The sequence below is a fragment of the Oncorhynchus gorbuscha genome, linkage group LG05 (assembly GCF_021184085.1).
Source record: "Oncorhynchus gorbuscha isolate QuinsamMale2020 ecotype Even-year linkage group LG05, OgorEven_v1.0, whole genome shotgun sequence".
In the NCBI taxonomy this organism is placed as follows: domain Eukaryota; kingdom Metazoa; phylum Chordata; class Actinopteri; order Salmoniformes; family Salmonidae; genus Oncorhynchus; species Oncorhynchus gorbuscha.
In genome coordinates this window covers 17945981-17964514 of record NC_060177.1, presented here as the reverse complement: position 1 = coordinate 17964514, position 18534 = coordinate 17945981, and the positions used below count along the sequence as shown (strand labels likewise).

The 18534-nt window shown below is 44.0% G+C and overlaps 2 protein-coding genes across 14 annotated transcripts in view; both read right to left on the bottom strand.

The window, feature by feature from the left end:
• Nucleotides 1–5048, bottom strand: part of LOC124035605 (tripartite motif-containing protein 66-like) — a 30357-nt gene extending 25309 nt beyond the window's left edge. For 2 of the 7 annotated variants that reach the window (XM_046349136.1, XM_046349130.1), the window contains exon 1: nt 4837–5048. The gene's annotated coding sequence lies outside the window, so the exon portion shown is untranslated. Of the gene's footprint in view, nt 1–4597; nt 4664–4836 lie in introns of all 7 variants that reach the window. The other 5 variants (XM_046349126.1, XM_046349129.1, XM_046349127.1 and 2 more) reach the window with 4 other exon arrangements.
• Nucleotides 5049–5247: 199 nt separating this feature from the next.
• The window catches only part of LOC124035602 (DENN domain-containing protein 2B-like), an 84093-nt gene continuing 70806 nt past the window's right edge, over nt 5248–18534 (bottom strand). For all 7 annotated transcript variants that reach the window (XM_046349120.1, XM_046349124.1, XM_046349118.1 and 4 more), the window contains 6 exons: nt 12292–12469; nt 8782–8823; nt 8543–8654; nt 7857–8096; nt 6481–6567; nt 5248–5811 (listed from right to left, as the gene is read on the bottom strand). In XM_046349120.1, the coding sequence (XP_046205076.1) occupies nt 5777–5811; nt 6481–6567; nt 7857–8096; nt 8543–8654; nt 8782–8823; nt 12292–12469 (694 nt within the window). In that variant the 3' untranslated portion in view covers nt 5248–5776. The remainder of the gene's footprint in view (nt 5812–6480; nt 6568–7856; nt 8097–8542; nt 8655–8781; nt 8824–12291; nt 12470–18534) is intronic.

Sequence of the window (18534 nt, the reverse complement as noted above, 5' to 3'; positions counted from 1 at the left end):
CACCTTCAGTGGTTTTTGCAGTTCGATCCAGTCATTGGCAGCAGAGAACTGGAAGGAAAGGCAGCCAATGGAGGAATTGGCTTTGGCGGTGACCAGTGAAATATACCTGCTGGAGCGCGTGCTAAGGGAGGATGCTGCTATGGTGACCAGTGAGCTGAGATTTACCTAGAAAAGACTTGTAGATGACCAGGGGCCAGTGGGTTTGGCGACGAGTATGAAGCGAGGGCCAGCCAACGAGAGCGTACAGGTCGCAGTGGTGGGTAGTATATGTGGCTTTGGTGACAAAACGGATGACACTGTGATAGACTGCATCTAGTTTGTTGAGTAGAGTGTTGGAGGCTTTTTTGTAAATGACATCACTGAAATCGAGGGTCGGTAGGATGGTCAGTTTTATGAGGGTATGTTTGGCAGCATGAGTGAAGGACGCTTTGTTGCGAAATGGGAAGCCGATTAAAGAATTAATTTTGGATTGGAGATGCTTAATGTGAGTCTGGAAGGAGAGTTTACAGTCTAACCAGACACCTAGGTATATGTAGTTGTCCACATATTCTAAGTCAGAACCGTCCAGAGTAGTGATGCTGGACAGGCAGGCAGATCGGTTGAAGAGCATGCATTTAGTTTTACTTGCATTTCAGAGCAGTTGGAGGCCACGGAAGGAGAGTTGTATGGCATTGAAACTCGTCTGGAGGTTAGTTAACACAGTGTCCAAAGAAGGGCCAGAAGTATACAGAATGGTGTCGTCTGCGTAGAGGTGGATCAGAGAATCACCAGCAGCAAGATCGACATCATTGATGTATACAGAGAAGAGAGTCGGCCCGAGAATTGAACCCTGTGGCACCCCCATAGAGACTGCCAGAGGTTCGGAGGTACGGTGGGATTCAAAATGGTCGGTAATCTGTTTGTTAACTTGGCTTTCAAAGACCTTAGAAAGGCAGGGTAGGATAGATATAGGTCTGTAGCAGTTTGGGTCTAGAGTGTCTCCCCCTTTGAAGAGGAGGATGACAGTGGCAGCTTCCAATCTTTGGGAATCTCACACGATACGAAAGAGAGGGTGAACAGGCTAGTAATAGGGTTTGCAACCATTTCGGCAGATCATTTTAGAAAGAAAGGGTCCAGATTGTCTAGCCCGGCTGATTTGTAGGGGTCTAGATTTTGAAGCTCTTTTAGAACATCAACTATCTGGATATGGGTGAAGGAGAAATGGGGGAGGCTTGGGTGAGTTGTTGTGGGGGTGCAGGGCTGTTGACCGGGGTAGGGGTAGCCAGGTGGAAAGCATGGCCAGCTGTAGAAAAATGCTTATTGATATTCTCAATTATAGTGTATTTATCGGTGGTGACAGTGTTTCCTAGCCTCAGTGCAGTGGGCAGCTGGGAGGAGGTGCTCTTATTCTCCATGGACTTTACAGTGTCCCAGAACTTTTTTGAGTTTGTGCTACAGCATGCAAATTTCTGTTTGAAAAAGCTATCCTTAGCTTTCCTAACTGTGTATATGTATATTGGCTGTGTATATTGGTATATGTATATATGCCTGTGTATATTGGTTCCTAACTTCCCTGAAAAAATGCATATCACGGGGGCTATCCAATGCTAATGCAGTACCCCACAGGATGTTTTTATGCTGGTCAAGGGCAGTCAGCTCTGGAGTGAACCAAGGGCTATATCTTTTCCTGGTTCTACATTTCTTGAATGGGGCATGCTTATTTAAGATGGTGAGGAAGGCACTTTTAAAGAACGACCAGGCATCCTCTATTGATGGGATGAGGTCAATATCCTGCTCGCTGAAGTGTTTAAGGGAGCGTTTGACAGGGATGGGGGTGGTCATTTGACCGCAGACCCATTACGGATGCAGGCAATGAGGCAGTGATCGCTGAGATCTTGGTTGAAGACAGCAGAGATGTATTTGGAGGGCAAGTTGGTTAGGAGGATATATATGAGGGTGCCCGTGTTTACGGATTTGGGGGTTGTACCTGGTAGGTTCATTGATAATTTGTGAGAGATTGAGGGCATCAAGCTTAGATTATAGAATGGCCGGGGTGTTAAGCATGTCCCAGTTTAGGTCACCTAGCAGCACGAGCTCTGAAGATAGATGGGGGGCAAACAATTCACATATGGTGTCCAGGTCACAGCTGGGGGCAGAAGGTGGTCTATTGCAAGCGGCAACTTGTTTCTGAAAAGGTGGATTTTTAAATGTAAAAGCTTGAATTGTTTGGGTACAGACCTGGATAGTAAGACAGAACTCTGCAGGCTATCTCTGTAGTAGATTGCAACTCCGCCCCCTTTGGCAGTGTTATCTTGTCGGAAATGTTATAGTTAGGGATGGAAATTTCAGGGGTTGTGGTGGTCTTGCAAAGCCAGGATTCAGACACGGCTAGGAAATCCGGGTTGGCAGAGTGTGCTAAAGCAGTGAATAAAACGAACTTAGGGAGGAGGCTTCTAATGTTAACATGCATGAAATCAAGGCTTTTACGGTTACAAATGAGAGCACCTGGGGATTAGAAGTGGAGCTAGGCACTGCAGGGCCTGGATTAACCTCTACATCACCAGAGGAACAGAGGAGGAGTAGGATAAGGGTATGGCTAAAGGCTACAAGAACTGGTCGTCTAATACGTTTGGAACAGAGAGTAAAAGGAGCAGGTTTCTGGGCGCGATAGAATGGATTCAAGGCATAATGTACAGACAAAGTTATGGTTGGATGTGAATACAGTGGAGGTAAACCTAGGCATTGAGTGATGAGATATTTTCTCTAGAAACATCATTTAAACCAGGTGATATCACTGCATATGTGAGGTGGACCTAAAGGATTAGCTAAGGCATATTGAGCAGGGCTTGAAGGCTCTACAATTAAATAAGACAATAATCACTAACCAGAACAGCAATGGACAAGGCATATTGACATTAGGGAGAGGCATGCGTAGCCGAGTGATCATAGGGGTCCAGTGAGTAGTTAGGCTTGCTAGAGACACGGCGATTCAGACAGCTAGCGGGCCGGGGATAGCAAGCTAGCAGAAGGGCCTTAGAGGGACATCGCGATGGAAGAATTCTGTTATAGCCTCCTCGTGTTGAGCCTCCTCGTGCGGTTACGTCGGCAGACCAGTCGTGATGGATTAGTAGGGTTCGGTGTCGTAAAGGGGTCCAGTCCAATTGACAAAATAGGTATGGTGGCCCAATAAATTGACCGATGGATCTTCTGTAGCTCAGTTGGTAGAGCATGGCGCTTGTAACGCCAGGGTAGTGGGTTCGATCCCCGGGACCACCCATATGTAGAATGTATGCACACATGACTGTAAGTCGCTTTGGATAAAAGCGTCTGCTAAATGGCATATATATATATATCTCTTCAGCTAACAGTCCAATATGCTCTAGACAGCTAGCTGGCTGCGGTTAGCAGACTAGCAGATGGGCATTCAGGGGACGTCGCGACGGAGGGGCCTGTTGAAAAAAAAACTCGGAAAGATTACGTCGGTAGTCCAGTCGTGATGGATAAGCAGGGCTCCGTGTAGTAAGAGGGGTCCAGGCTAATTGGCAAAATAAGTATGGGAGATGGGCCTAGCATGGGCTAGCTCCAGCATGGCAAGCATGGTGCTTGATTTGGGACAGAGACATTAGCCAGGAGTAGCCATTCAGATTGCAGCTAGCGAGCTGCGATGATCCAGGTGAAAAGGTTCAGAGCTTGCGGTAGGAATCCGGGGATATGGAGTGAAAATAAGTCCAGTATGCTCTGGTTTGAATTGCATCGTGCAAACTGGTGAGAGTTTTCCGAGCTAAAATGTTAGCTGATTAGCTGTTGACCGCTAGCAGTGGTTAGCTGACTACTAGCTAGTAGCTCCTGTTGGGGTTCCGGTTCAAAAGTAAAGAAAAATACTTTAGAAAAAAGCAGATCCACACGACATTGGGCGAGGCGGGTTGCAGGAGTGTATTCTGAAGTTGAGGTTTAGAAAAATATAAAAAGACATGCAAATAAAAAAAATATAAAAATATATATACATGGAACAAGACGAGGACAAAGGCCCTTTTCCGATTGCTCAGTTCGGCCAGGCAGCCAGCTCTTGGAAGAGTCTTCGTGGTTCCAAACAACTTCTATTTCAGAGTGATGAAGGCCACTGTGTTCTTGGGTACCTTCAAACCTGCAGAAATGTTTTGGTACCCTTCCCCAGATCTGTGCCTCAAGACAATCCTGTCTCGGAGCTCTACGGACAATTCCTTCAGCCTCATGGCTTAATTTTGCTCTGACATGCACTGTCAACTTTGGGACCTTACATAAACAGGTGTGTGCCTTTCTAAATCATGTCCAATGAATGTACCACAAGTGGACTCCAATAAAGTTGTTGAAACATCTCAAGGATGATCAATGGAAACAAGATGCACCTGAGGCACAATTACAATGCTCATAGCAAAGGGTCTGAATACTTATGTACATAAGACTACATTTGTATTATTAATACATTTTCAAAAAATGTCTAAAAAAATGTTTGCTGTCATATGGGGTATTGTGTGTAGATTGAGGAAATAATTTGACACATTTTAGAAGGCTTTAACGTAACAAAGTGTGGAAAAACTCAAGGGGTCTGAGTACTTTCTGTATGCACTGTATACCTAACCTGTTAGTCCCGAGACTATTGTCTCATCCCGACACCCTCTGTTCCTCGGTTGTCGTCGACAGAGAGCTAGAACATAAATATCTTGTTCACTGAATGGCCTTCCTGTACACTGGTCAATTACCCAAATACACACTCAGTGACAGTTACATCTCTGTACACATGTTCTGGGCTAGTATTGACTAATATACTCATGACCCACAAATGCATTTATAGGCACCCGAAATTGACAAGTTACTCACATTATTCAGTTCCAGATTGTTGGTCCATTCCTTGCCAAAACATAAAATCACTTGACATCATGTCTGACAACTCAATGACAAGTCCCCCACAGCACCCAACTGTAGTTGGTGGGGTGGAATCCCAAAAGGCACACATAGCTACCAATAACCTAATTATGTCCCCACACATCACTCCAGTGGCTGTCACTGCCATGCTTTTATCAGCTCTGCTGACTTGGAAGCTTACTTAAATGTGTTTTGAGTGTTTGACTTCTTTAAAAATGTGTGATCTAACACCCGTCTGTACAGAGCCACCTGGGTTCCACCTAAAGAGGAACAATGACCTTGTTCAACGACTGCGCTTCCTGTAATTGCTGATTAAGTTCTGTTTCCTCTGAACAGTAACACATAAAAAAGTTAAAAGAATCCAATCGTTTGAAGTCTGTTTAATGACTGAACTTCACAAAGCAATCCATGTTTTAAACATTTACAATCATTTTCTTCATGTGTTAATGCATGTACAAATCCTCCCAACCAGGTGTGGAATTTCCAGCTCTCATTCAGCAAAAAGACAGGACAACAATGATCTAAACTACAAAACATAGTAACTGTACATCCACCATACATCAGCTTGCATTCACTCAGTCTGATCATGTTCTTCTCAAGCATGCTTTAATGTCAGTGGTTAATCAGAAACAAAGGCACATTTACTCTGTACCGTCCTACTGTAACTAACCTCACAATTAAAAAAGGTACCAGACACCTAACAATCAAGCAACATTGGAGGGTATCACAGCCAGTTTACAGTGAAATATGTACAACATTGACATTTCATTGATGTTTCTGATAGACAAACAAGTGAACAAGTCAATAAAATAGAGTTTTGGGTGTATCAGATCTTCTGTTTGCAGTAGAACAAGCTTTCATGCTCCGGTATTTGGTTATTAAGTAGCAGGTTTCCTCAGTTCTTTTTGTGAAGAAACTTCATTTTATTTCCTAAAAGACAAACAAAATGCTAGTAAGAACTGTTCACGTCATGTAAACCTTCAACATACTTCAGTGACATTTTCCAATTGAGCTGACATCTGCAGTGTTTACTGTGAATGTGATCTCTGTGATTGTCAGGGAAATGATGTAGTGCCTCAGATGGAGTCACAGTTTTAGACTACATCAGGGATCAGCAGCTACATTCAGCTGCGAATGATTTTCTCTTGAGTGGATGGTTAGGTGGCCGGAACATAATTACAAATCATTCGTAGACTGCAAAAATCCCAAACATATATAATATTTGACAAAAACATAATACATTTTGAACATTGTTTACATTTGTATACGATCACATCTCTTTCTAATGCCTGGGAATCCTTTGGAACAGAGCTCCAAAATTAAGATCACTGGTAACCGACTTGCTGGTGTTTTTAACAGTCTTTTATGTCCAACAATAAAACATCTTACAAATTCCACCAGTTGGGGAACCCTGGACAACATGGTGCTCATTACTACATCATGGCCAAATGTGAATATGCTTCTGTTAGAACAAAACTGTGTGTCATCCTACATTTTAAGTCAGGTTACAATTTGTCCTAGCGGTAAAGTGGACAGGTAAGGTCTGTTGAGGGGAGATATTTGTTTTAAGTGCAGATTCTATTTTATTTGAGAACTCACCTAGCCCTTTGAGGAACTTGTTCACTCCACTCTGCTCTGTGTCTGGTAGCTCTTCCAGGTACTGCTCCACCCTCTGCTCAAAGAGTCCTGACAGAAACACAACAAAATGGCAGAATAACATGAGGTAATTACCAGTGGTGTAAAGTACTTAAGTAGTACTGTAAAGTATTTTTACTTAAGTTGTTTTTTTGGGGGTATTTGTACTTTACTATTTCCATTTGACTATTTACTTTACTACATTCCTAAAGAAAATTTACTTTACTCCATACATTTTACCTGACATCCATAAGTACTTGTTACATTTTGAATGCATAGCAGCAGGACAGGAACATTTCTTTAAGCAAAGGCTTTTTTCTGTCCATTCTTCCATAAAGCCAAACTCTGTGGAGTGTACGGCTTAAAGTGGTCCTATGGACAGATACTCCAATCTCCTCTGTGGAGCTTTGCAGCTCCTTCAGGGTTATCTTTGGTCTCTTTGTTGCCTCCTGGCAGGTTTGTTGTGGTACCATATTCTTTAAATTTTTTAATAATGGATTTAATGGTGCTCCGTGGGATGTTCAAAGTTTCTGATTAAAAACAATTATAACCCAACCCTGATCTGTACTTCTCCACAACTTTATCCCTGACCTGTTTGGCGCGCTCCTTGGTCTTCATGGTGCTGCTGACTCTGGAGCTTTTCAGAACAGGTGTATATATACTCAGATCATGTGACAGATCATGTGACACTTAGAATGCACACAGGTGGACTTTATGTACCTAACTATGTGACTTCTGAAGGTAATTGGTTACACCAGATCTTATTTAGGGGCTTCGTAGCAAAGGGGGTGAATACATATGCACACATCACTTTTAATGATTTTTATTTTTTAAGTTATTCTTTTCATTTCACTTCACCAATTTGGACTATTTTGTGTATGTCCACTACATGAAATCCAAATCAAATCTATTTAAATACAGGTTGTAATGCCACAAAATAGGAAAAACACAAAGGGGGATGAATACTTCTGCAAGGCACTCTATTGTGGGGTAATGTTACAGTGCAGTATATCAGAGAAAGCATGTTTTGGTATGGGGGGAAATACCCTTCACTATGTGGCCAGGAGATGGCACTGAATACCCAGCTAGAACCGTTGTCAACGAGAGGGCCTTACCAACACAGATGTGAGAAGTGAGGGGTGACAGAGCCTACCTCTAAAGAGGATTTCTACCAATCATTACAGTTGACATATTATTTGTGTTATGATGAACTACAATGAATCAATTTTAGGAGGACAGGACACACGTAACGTTATTATCTCTTAATGAGTAGACAGGACCATACCATTACAGACTGTTGTGTAGGGTGGACTGACAGTGTCATTGTAGGTTTGCTCTACCTTTGGCCCGGCATTTCCGCAGCTCCCGGTCTTGGATGAACCCAGCGAACATTTGGGACTCCATGAAGACCCCCAGGAAGCGACGGATGCTCTTGGAGACCACAGACTTGCGGAAGGCCTCGCGCTGGAAAATGCGTTCTCCTCGCTCGCTCTGGGTGAGGAACAGGGAGTAGTGGCCGATGGTTTCCAGAAAGAAACGGATGAAGGCCTCCGACACCAGGCTGTTCAAGGAGTTACACTCTACAGAAACAGACAAAATAGGATAGGTTAGTATTATGATGCTGAAACTGAAACACACTTAATACATGTTCAATACATCTAGAAAGAAGCAACACAAACTACAGTGGAACTCTTTTTATGCTTGAGAATTGTGCTTGAGAATCCAGTAGAGCTTATAACATTTGTTGGAATGACAAGAGTTATTTAGAGTTGATGTTTAACTGATATTGTGTATTCATACGTAACATTAAACAAACACTACATTCTGAACACCAGTAACCTTCAATTCAGTGAGGTGAATCACCCATTCCAGGAGTTCTCATCACTCCACAGACAGTATATTGCTCCCAGACATGTGCTGTACATGTTCTTGTTCACAAGGTTGAAACATGGCCAGTGCTCTGTTGTCCTAATGCACACTCGTAACATCTGGTTTAGTAGAGAGTGACGATGTGTCCCTCGTTCACCTTCGTCTGACTCGCTGTCAGAGTCCTGATTGATGATGTCATTCCTCTGCTCCAGAGCTAGCTCAAGAGCAGACTGGAGTTTCCGTGGCAACAGCGAGGCCTCATCATCCATCTATTCACACGCATAACAATTTAATTAGCGACAATAAACAAGAATATCAAAAGATCAGTCCATATTATATTACAATAAACATTCTGGTCTTTTGTTTACGGTGAGGTACTGGAGAATTGAGACCAACCTGTCTGAGAAAGCGGTCAGTTCCCAAGTCCACCATCAAAGCCTGCAAAGGAAACAAACAAGTCACACATTTGTGACTCATTTCAGGAAACTAGGCATATGTCACACATCACTACTTGACAGGAGAGGCATTTGAACATAAACATTCATTGTTTATCAAAATGCGATTTTTGGCAGAAATGCCTTTGGAACATGTGAACGTTCATGTGACTTAATAACAAACTTGTGTTCCATCTGTAAATATGAATAAAATTGTTAAATTATGAGCCGAGTTGGTTTAGCCACGGAAAAAGACAGGAACCATCCTGCTAGTCATGATTGGCTGAGATAATTGATGGGCTGGACATGCCGAGAGATGAGTTTGGTTTGGTCTGACGTGCAGCATGCTTCTGTCTATAACCTGAGCTGTTCAGTATGTGTTGATAGTCCTTTCTACCGCAGATATAAGGTTAGCCATTGAGAACTGCAAAAGTTTTCAACGTTTTCTCAACTACATTGATGCCCTAAATTTAGCAGGTGTTATCAACAGATCAGTTGGAAAAAGTGATGGGCTACTTTCTGCACAGGCCACGGCCAGTGTGGACCGGAATGACTTGACACAATACTGGCCAAACAAGATGTACCTACAAACAAAACAGTGTTAAATGGTTCCAGACTGCCATGAAGCATTCATCCATGTATACAGGTAAGAGTATAGCTACATTTTCATATATTATACATTTCAAATTGTCAGAATGTAATTTCATTGCAAGTTAAAGCATACTGTTCACTAGCTAGCGAGCGTTAGCTTGCTGGTTCGTTATCTAACGTTACATGTATGATATGTGTCGTAATATTATTTGAATCACAAATCCATTTGCATTACTAGTTATAGCCTAATGTTAGCTAGCTAACATTGAACCAAGTTGGTTAACTTCAGCTACCTGCAGATTCATACTACAGCTATGAAAATGTTTGTATTGGTAGTAGTATGAGTTGGGATTATTCCGGTTCATTGTTTAGCTAGCTACATGTCTAAAGAAAAGACTCCACTTCACCAGATGATTACATGACCCATCAAGTTAGCCAGGTGTGTCTGGGGGTGATTGCGGCCATCTATTGTATTTCTAGACAATAGTGACCCATCCACTTAGCTAGATGAGGATGGGGGGAGGTTAAGGCATTTCCTTCACATGACCCATCAATTTAGACAAGTGTGTCGGGTAAGTGTCATCTAATAATTCTAAAATATTTTTATCTGGACACTTTGTGTTTTTGATATTGCTACTATGCAAGTAACCATTTCACTGTATTGTTTACACCTTCTTCTCTATCCTGTGCATGTGACAAATAAACTTAGATTTAGTTTGATATAGTGTGTGTTTACCAGAGACGGTAATGTGAAGAACAACATGACCTGCACCAAAGTCAGGTTAGGAAATAGACCAAGGACTAGATAAAGTGTTTTTTTGTTAGTGTAGGCTAGTACTGTTACCACTTTTAGTCATGAAATCTTTGGTTGTTTACTAAACTAGTCACTCTGTTTAGCACATGGCCTCACATGTGAATCCTTAAAGAGATGGGTGTGGCTAAGGCTTAAGAGGATGTGAACAATGCTGAATGGGTATAGAGAACGGAGAGCTCTCCATTAGGTGTACCAAAACATTTCTAACAAATGGGGTTACAAGTTTATCAACTTTCAAAGCAGAATTACTTTCCCATTGTTCCTCAACTGCAGTGTTTGATATACCATTTTCTACCTCTGAGGCTCTACTGTTATCCAATATTTAAAAAAGAAAAAACATTTAAAATGTTGCTACATGAAACCAAATCAAGGTGGTCGATCACATTTAGGAATCTTCAGGCAAATCCAGGCTTCTTCCATGTGCATATAGCTTAAAGTGAATACCAATGCCCTCTACAAATAAATCAAACTCTCCATCAAGAGAAAGACAAGCTCTTCCAGAAGTTGGAAGTGTTATACCAGTGTTAAAATGAGATCTTTATAAGCAGCAAAGGATACTTGGGGAATTTTAATTGAGTCGATCAGCAACATCAAGACAGATGTAAACAGACAACAGATACTGTTGACAGGCCATTAAAAGCCCTGTGTCAAGTGTGACAGACAGTGTGAGATGGTATTTCACACACACCATGGGCTGAGGGCAGATGCTGCTGACTCGGACTAACTGTGTTATAGCAGAGAGCTGGACTTTACGAGGCCTGATGGCTTCTCCTGCCAGGCTTTTATTGAGAGCCAGAACCTCCCACTCTCCCTCCCTACTGGGGCCAGGACCCCAGAGCTGAGGGCTGAGGCTGCCCTGGCATGGGCCCTGCAGGCTGCAGCAGCTGCCAACTGCCAAGGCCACATTCACTGGGGGGTTTAGGTCAGTGTCAGCCACACTACAGCACGTTGAGGCTGGAGGAGTTGTTGCTACTTTAACGAGGACGGATTCTGGTGATTTCCCCCTCTTTCCACTCTGCCTTGGCAAATCAGCGCTCCGTTCCAAGAATGCCGCAGAACAGAGCAGAACAGGCCAGCTGGGAGAGCAGAGAAACAGACACGTCTTCTTTCCCTCCTTCCTCTGTAATTGGTGACAAAACTGCTGCAGGTCAACGTCCTGTTAGGCTTTGACCACAACGAGACTGCTGGACAGCACTGAACAGGCAATTATAGCTATAGCAGGCCTCACACTGTGTGTGGACTCTGACAGCTCAATACTAGGAAGCTCATGGCTTGAATTCTAATACTGAATACTGGGAGCCTACAGTGTCCATGGAAGCAAAACAGAGGAAACGGGTCATATTACACTCAGCGCTCTGAGAGAATTCAAATTTGAGCAGACCTTTCGAAAACACAATGCTATTGCTCAATGTGTGACTGTGAATTTAACTCGAGACTGATTTAGAACTCTCTCTGGTATGTAGTGCTTGAATGAATAGACGTTGAAAAAAAGTTTGAGGGTAAAAATGCTCTTAATCACTGGAAGGTCCAGCATTGTTTCAAAGAAGCCTGTGACAGTCATCCTGAGAGTGTGGTTTCATCCTGGACCCAGGGGTGGTCCTGGGTCTCTGAGGGAGGTTGGGAGGAGCACCATGATAACTGTCTCGTGAGATGTCCCAGTTACTGTATTTCCGGATGCTTCAGAATCTGTCCCATGGCTGCACCAATCAGCCAAGAGGATCAACATACCTACGCAATTCTCTCCAGAAATATAAGTTCCTCATTGGGTAAATGTTTAATGAAAACAAGCAGGGTAATTGACTGTGTAATATACTGTAGGTTGTTGTGGGCGTTTTACTGCTGACCAGTGACAGGAAGGCCACTCCCCAGGCCAGCGTGATGGAGAGATGGAATGTGACAGTGGAATAGCCTCTAATCTGTAGCCTCAAGCTAACACAATCAGAGGTGCAGAATGAGGAGGAAATTAATAGAGCCAATACATTAAACCTGGTCTAAGAAAAGCAAGGCAGTGGGAGATAAAGATGAAAAGCCAGAGAGAGAGAGAGATGGAGAAAATGAAGTACCAACCTCTTCCACAGGCAGGTCTTTGAGTTTGGGCAGTGAGCTGGACAGGAGCCCCACCAGGAAGGGCGTGGGGCAGCAGACAATGTCCACCATGGAGGCAGGCAGGACGGGGATGAAGGTGTGCTGCCAGGAGAAGGGATAGAGCAGAGCCACCACCGCGTGCATACAGCTGGACAGGGTACTGCAGAGAGGGAGACAGACAACCATAGAATTACATATAGAATCACTATATCTAATCATTTTAAGATCTCTATGGGGACAGTCAACATCAGATACAGCTGGACAGGGTACTACCGGGGAGGGAGACAGACAACATCACTCACAACACAGAACTGCAGGGGGCCCATCAGTAAAACCAGATATGAACATTGTTAGGGGAAAACATGGGGATGCCAGATTTTCCATCAGATTGCCCACATTATCCTGACCTTTGAAAGGGAGTGGTGGATTGTGTTTTGAAGTGAACACTGAGTACTCTTAAAACAACAGCCAGCAGCGGACAAAGAACGACAAACAGATGCAACAAAAATGTGGAATCTCATGTTCCTCTATAAAATTCAAAATAAAAGCTTATTGAGATTTAAAGTTCATCATTATCTGCCTCTAATATCAAGAAGAGAGTCGAATGAGAGCGTATTGCTTAACGTCATAAGTGAACCAGTCTTTCCAACGTCCAAACCAAACAACAACCTGATCCTCTTTTCCTTGAAACAATTACTTTTGTATTTGTGAGGCGAACCAGTGTGGCTATGTACCCTGGCTTAACACCATGTTCCTTCCTCCAGTTGGTCTAAGGGACAGTCTGAAATCCATTCTCAACAAGCTGTTCTTTCTCTCCAACAACAGATGAAAAGAAGAAAAAGACAGGAAAGGATAGAGCAGAAAGAAATCCCTCCTCCTGACACTCAGCTGCCAGGAGAGAGCTCAAGTACAAGACTTCACATTGGAGCAGCCAGTAGCGGGAAAAATACCCAAATGTCACACTTGAAAGATAAGTTAATAGAAAATGACTCAAGTGGGCCTCCCGGGTGGCGCAGTGGTTAAGGGCGCTGTACTGCAGCACTAGCTGTGCCACCAGAGACCCTGGGTTCGCGCCCAGGCTCTGTCGTGACCGGGAGGTCCGTGGGGCGACGCACAATTGGCCTAATGTTGTCCGGGTTAGGGAGGGCATGGCCGGTCTCATCACGCACCAGCGACTCCTGTGGTGGGCCGGGCGCAGTGCACGCTAACCAAGGTTGCCAGGTGTTTCCTCCGACACATTGGTGCTGCTGGCTTCCGGGTTGGATGCACACTGTGTTAAGAAGCAAATGTAAATGGGCATTCATTCCTAAATGTAATTTCTAAAATATACTTAAGTAATTAAGTATCAAAAGTATAAGTAATTTAAAATGACTTATATTAAGCAAACCAGAAGGCACCATTTATTTTCTTGTTTTCAATTTACAGATAGCCAGGGGCACACTCCAACACATAATTTATAAACAAAGCATGTGTTCAGTGAGTTCACCAGTTCAGAGACAGTAGGGATGACCAGGGATGTTCTCTTGAAGTGCGTGAATTGGACCATTTTCCTGTCCTGGTAAACATTCAAAATGTAACGAGTACTTTTGGGTGTCAGGGAAAATGTAACTGTAAAAGTAAAAGTTGTCCAAAATATAAATAGTAAAGTAAGGTACAAAAACTCTAACTATTAAGTAGTACTTTAAAGTATTTTTACTAAAGTACTTTACAGCACTGGGAGCAGCAGACAGGTTCACCCATTGCAACCATTCAAAAGCTTTAATCTGTTACGTTTCCACCTCTTCCACTGACAGTGTAACACCCTTAACTACACAGCCCACAGCTAAGACCTGCTCTATAAACATCTGGCAGGCTGATTACACTAGGCACTGCCACTGTGGCAACACACACAGTAGGTCCACTCCCTCACCCTCAGATGGGTTGGGTGTGTTACAATAGTTTAACATTTGAATCCATTTGATATTACCCAAAACAGCACCCTTACCGCTGGTGAATTCTGACAGCTGTGGCTTAACACAAAATCACAAATAGTATGTCGTCTTTCTCACGGTCCCAAGTTTGTTGACAGTGGCCAACCCTCCTCCCCTCTGTCCCCCTGCACTCCATACAGTCCATGTACACACAGATAGAGAGAGGAAATAAACCATGAGGCCCATCAGAAACACACAGATACCACAACTCTAAATCAGTGGGGATCAAACACGCCACTGAAGATGAATGCACTGTTAATAAGGAATGTTGTCTATAGTTCTCTTCAACAGCAGGGGGCACATCCTACCAAACACACAGTACTCCCACTACATATAAGTGTCCATGCTCTATCACAACGTCAATATTGATGTGCATACAGCCTCTCCTTGACAGAACCTTTATCTTGTTTTGGTACAGTTTACTGTAAATAGAGCTATGAGTATAATGGCAAGTTATTATAGTTAATGAACACTGTAAAGCGAGACCAGTAGCTACATGGCTCAACAACTGCAGCCCCATGGTCTGTTCAGGTTTCTTATTCACCCATCATAACATGGAGCAGAAAGCAGTCTCAGTTTCACTGTCTGAGTTGTATTTGCAGAAGGAGCTGATCCTTTTGAACAGATCCAGTCTCCGGGGTTTGACATGTTCCACCAGGGAGTGATGGGGTGCAGCTCTCAGAACCTCAGCCACAGGCAAGACAGAGCAAGCGCTGCAGAGGAGAGGACTGATACCATGAGTATCACTTACACACTCAGTCCTGAGGGAAACACTCATGGGAAATGATGAACTTGCAATAAAAACACCATCTTGCCCACATCTGCCAGTCAACTCTCTAAGGGTGCATGCCAAATGGCACACTATTCCTTATACACTGCTCAAAAAAATAAAGGGAACTGTCACACCCTGACCATAGTTTGCTTTATATGTTTCTATGCTTTGGTTGGTCAGGGTGTGATCTGAGTGGGCATTCAAATCAAATCAAACCAAATTTATTTATATAGCCCTTCATACATCAGCTGATATCTCAAAGTGCTGTACAGAAACCCAGCCTAAAACCCCAAACAGCAAGCAATGCAGGTGTAGAAGCACGGTGGCTAGGAAAAACTCCCTAGAAAGGCCAAAACCTAGGAAGAAACCTTAAGAGGAACCAGGCTATGTGGGGTGGCCAGTCCTCTTCTGGCTGTGCCGGGTGGAGATTATAACAGAACATGGCCAAGATGTTCAAATGTTCATAAATGACCAGCATGGTCGTATAATAATAAGGCAGAACAGTTGAAACTGGAGTAGCAGCACGGTCAGGTGGACTGGGGACAGCAAGGAGTCATCATGTCAGGTAGTCCTGGGGCATGGTCCTAGGGCTCAGGTCCTCCGAGAGAGAGAAAGAAAGAGCGAAGGAGAGAATTAGAGAACGCACACTTAGATTCACACAGGACACCGAATAGGACAGGAGAGGTACTCCAGATATAACAAACTGACCCTAGCCCCCCGACACATAAACTACTGCAGCATAAATACTGGAGGCTGAGACAGCCTGAGGCATTCTATGTTGGATGTCTTGTTTGTCTATTTCTATGTCTGGCCTGATATGGTTCTCAATCAGAGGCAGGTGTTAGTCATTGTCTCTGATTGGGAACCATATTTAGGTAGCCTGGGTTTCACTGTGTGTTTGTGGGTGATTGTTCCTGTCTCTGTGTTTGCACCAGATAGGACTGTTTAGGTTTTCGCACATTTCTTGTTTTGTTAGTTATTTCATGTCTAGTTCCTTTATTAAAGAACATGAATAACCACCACGCTGCATTTTGGTCCGCTTCTCCTTCACCACAGGAAAACCCTTACAGGAACACTTAAACAACACAATGTAACTCCAAGTCAATCACACTTCTGTGAAATCAAACTGTCCACTTAGGAAGCAACACTGACAATAAATGTCACATGCTGTTGTGCAAATAGAATAGACAACAGGTGGAAATTATAGGCAATTAGCAAGACACCCCCAATAAAGGAGTGGTTCTGCAGGTGGTGACCACAGACCACTTCTCAGTTCCTATGCTTCCTGGCTGATGTTTTGGTCACTTTTGAATGCTGGCGGTGCTTTCACTCTAGTGGTAGCATGAGACGGAGTCTACAACCCACACAAGTGGCTCAGGTAGTGCAGCTCATCCAGGATGGCACATCAATGCGAGCTGTGGCAAGAAGGTTTGCTGTGTCTGTCAGCGTAGTGTCCAGAGCATGGAGGCACTACCAGGAGACAGGCCAGTACATCAGGAGACGTGTAGGAGGGCAACAACCCAGCAGCAGGGCCGCTACCTCCGCCTTTGTGCAAGGAGGAGCAGGAGGAGCACTGCCAGAGCCCTGCAAAATGACCTCCAGCAGGCCACAAATGTGCACGTGTCTGCTCAAACGGTCAGAAACAGACTCCATGAGGGTGGTATGAGGGCCCGACGTCCACAGGTGGGGGTTGTGCTTACAGCCCAACACCGTGCAGGATGTTTGGCATTTGCCAGAGAACACCAAGATTGGCAAATTCGCCACTGGCGCCCTGTGCTCTTCACAGATGAAAGCAGGTTCACACTGAGCACGTGACAGACGTGACAGAGTCTGGAGACGCCGTGGAGAATGTTCTGCTGCCTGCAACATCCTCCAGCATGACCGGTTTGGCGGTGGGTCAGTCATGGTGTGGGGTGGCATTTCTTTGAGGGGCCGCACAGCCCTCCATGTGCTCACCAGAGGTAGCCTGACTACCATTAGGTACCGAGATGCCTAAGGTGCGGTTGGCCCTGGGTTCCTCCTAATGCAAGACAATGCTAGACCTCATGTGGCTGGAGTGTGTCAGCAGTTCCTGCAAGAGGAAGGCATTGATGCTATGGACTGGCCCGCCCGTTCCCCAGACCTGAATCCAATTGAGCATATCTGGGACATCATGTCTCGCTCCATCCACCAACACCACGTTGCACCACAGACTGTCCAGGAGTTGGCGGATGCTTTAGTCCAGGTCTGGGAGGAGATCCCTCAGGAGACCATCCGCCACCTCATCAGGAGCATGCCAAGGCGTTGTAGGGAGGTCATACAGGCACGTGGAGGCCACACACACTACTGAGCCTCATTTTGACTTGTTTTAAGGACATGACATCAAAGTTGGATCAGCCTGTAGTGTGGTTTTCAACTTTAATTTTGAGTGTGACTCCAAATCCAGACCTCCATGGGTTGATAAATTTGATTTCCATTGATAATTTTTGTGTGATTTTGTTGTCAGCACATTCAACTATGACAATAAAAAAGTATTTAATAAAAATATTTCATTCATTCAGATCTAGGATGTGTTATTTTAGTGTTTCCTTTATTTTTTTGAGCAGTGTATATTGCATAACTTTTGACCAGAGCAAATATGGGCAGTAGTGTACTACATATGGAAAGGGGTTCTATTTGGGACATACTCTAAAGCAGAAAGGAATGGCAGACCTTTACAGACCAGGTCATAACAAAACCATATCAGCACCCGCACAACTATCCACTTAAGTTTAGAGGATTCTAACTTTGCTTTGTGATATTTTGCACTTGGGGTTACATAAGCATGTCAGATCAGGAATGGTTGTCCTGGGTCTGTCTGTGGCTGACCATGCAGATTCCCAGGAAACTCTCAGGATAGAGAGGCTTACTCTGTCAGACCCACAGGTGCAGGATGGAGAGTCCCAGTGTCAGCAGCACGGTCCACGAGCCCAGACGGGCCCATTTCAGCCCAGGACAACCACAGGCCCTGGCAGGAGCATCAGTACAGCTGTTGACTAACAGCTCCTCATACTGAAGCACATACATATTTTTCTGGGTGAGAATCGGTGCTTAATTTGTAAATCGGGAGGTGCCGGACCAAAAAGGTGAGGGCGAGAGGGGGATAACCTGGGGAGCTCTGATGTACCAGAACGCATGAGAGAAAAATCCCCTTTAATAAAGCACTGCATACATGTCATTGCATTTGCTTAGTGGCATAGAGAAGTAGAGCAGAGGCACACATGGAGAACATTTTTAGTAACCTAGGGTCCGGGAAAAATTGTTGCCTTTTATAAACGCATTTCATGCAATTCTGCATCATTTTACATGACTGGAGACTTTAGCAGAATTTTTTAAAATACCGTACAAATGGTCAAAATGACAGTATACTTTGACACTGACACACTGAGATCAATAAAAACGACCTTGTCTTAAATCCATCAATAGTCTAGGCATAGTTGTGTGGAGACACACATATTGTGTGCT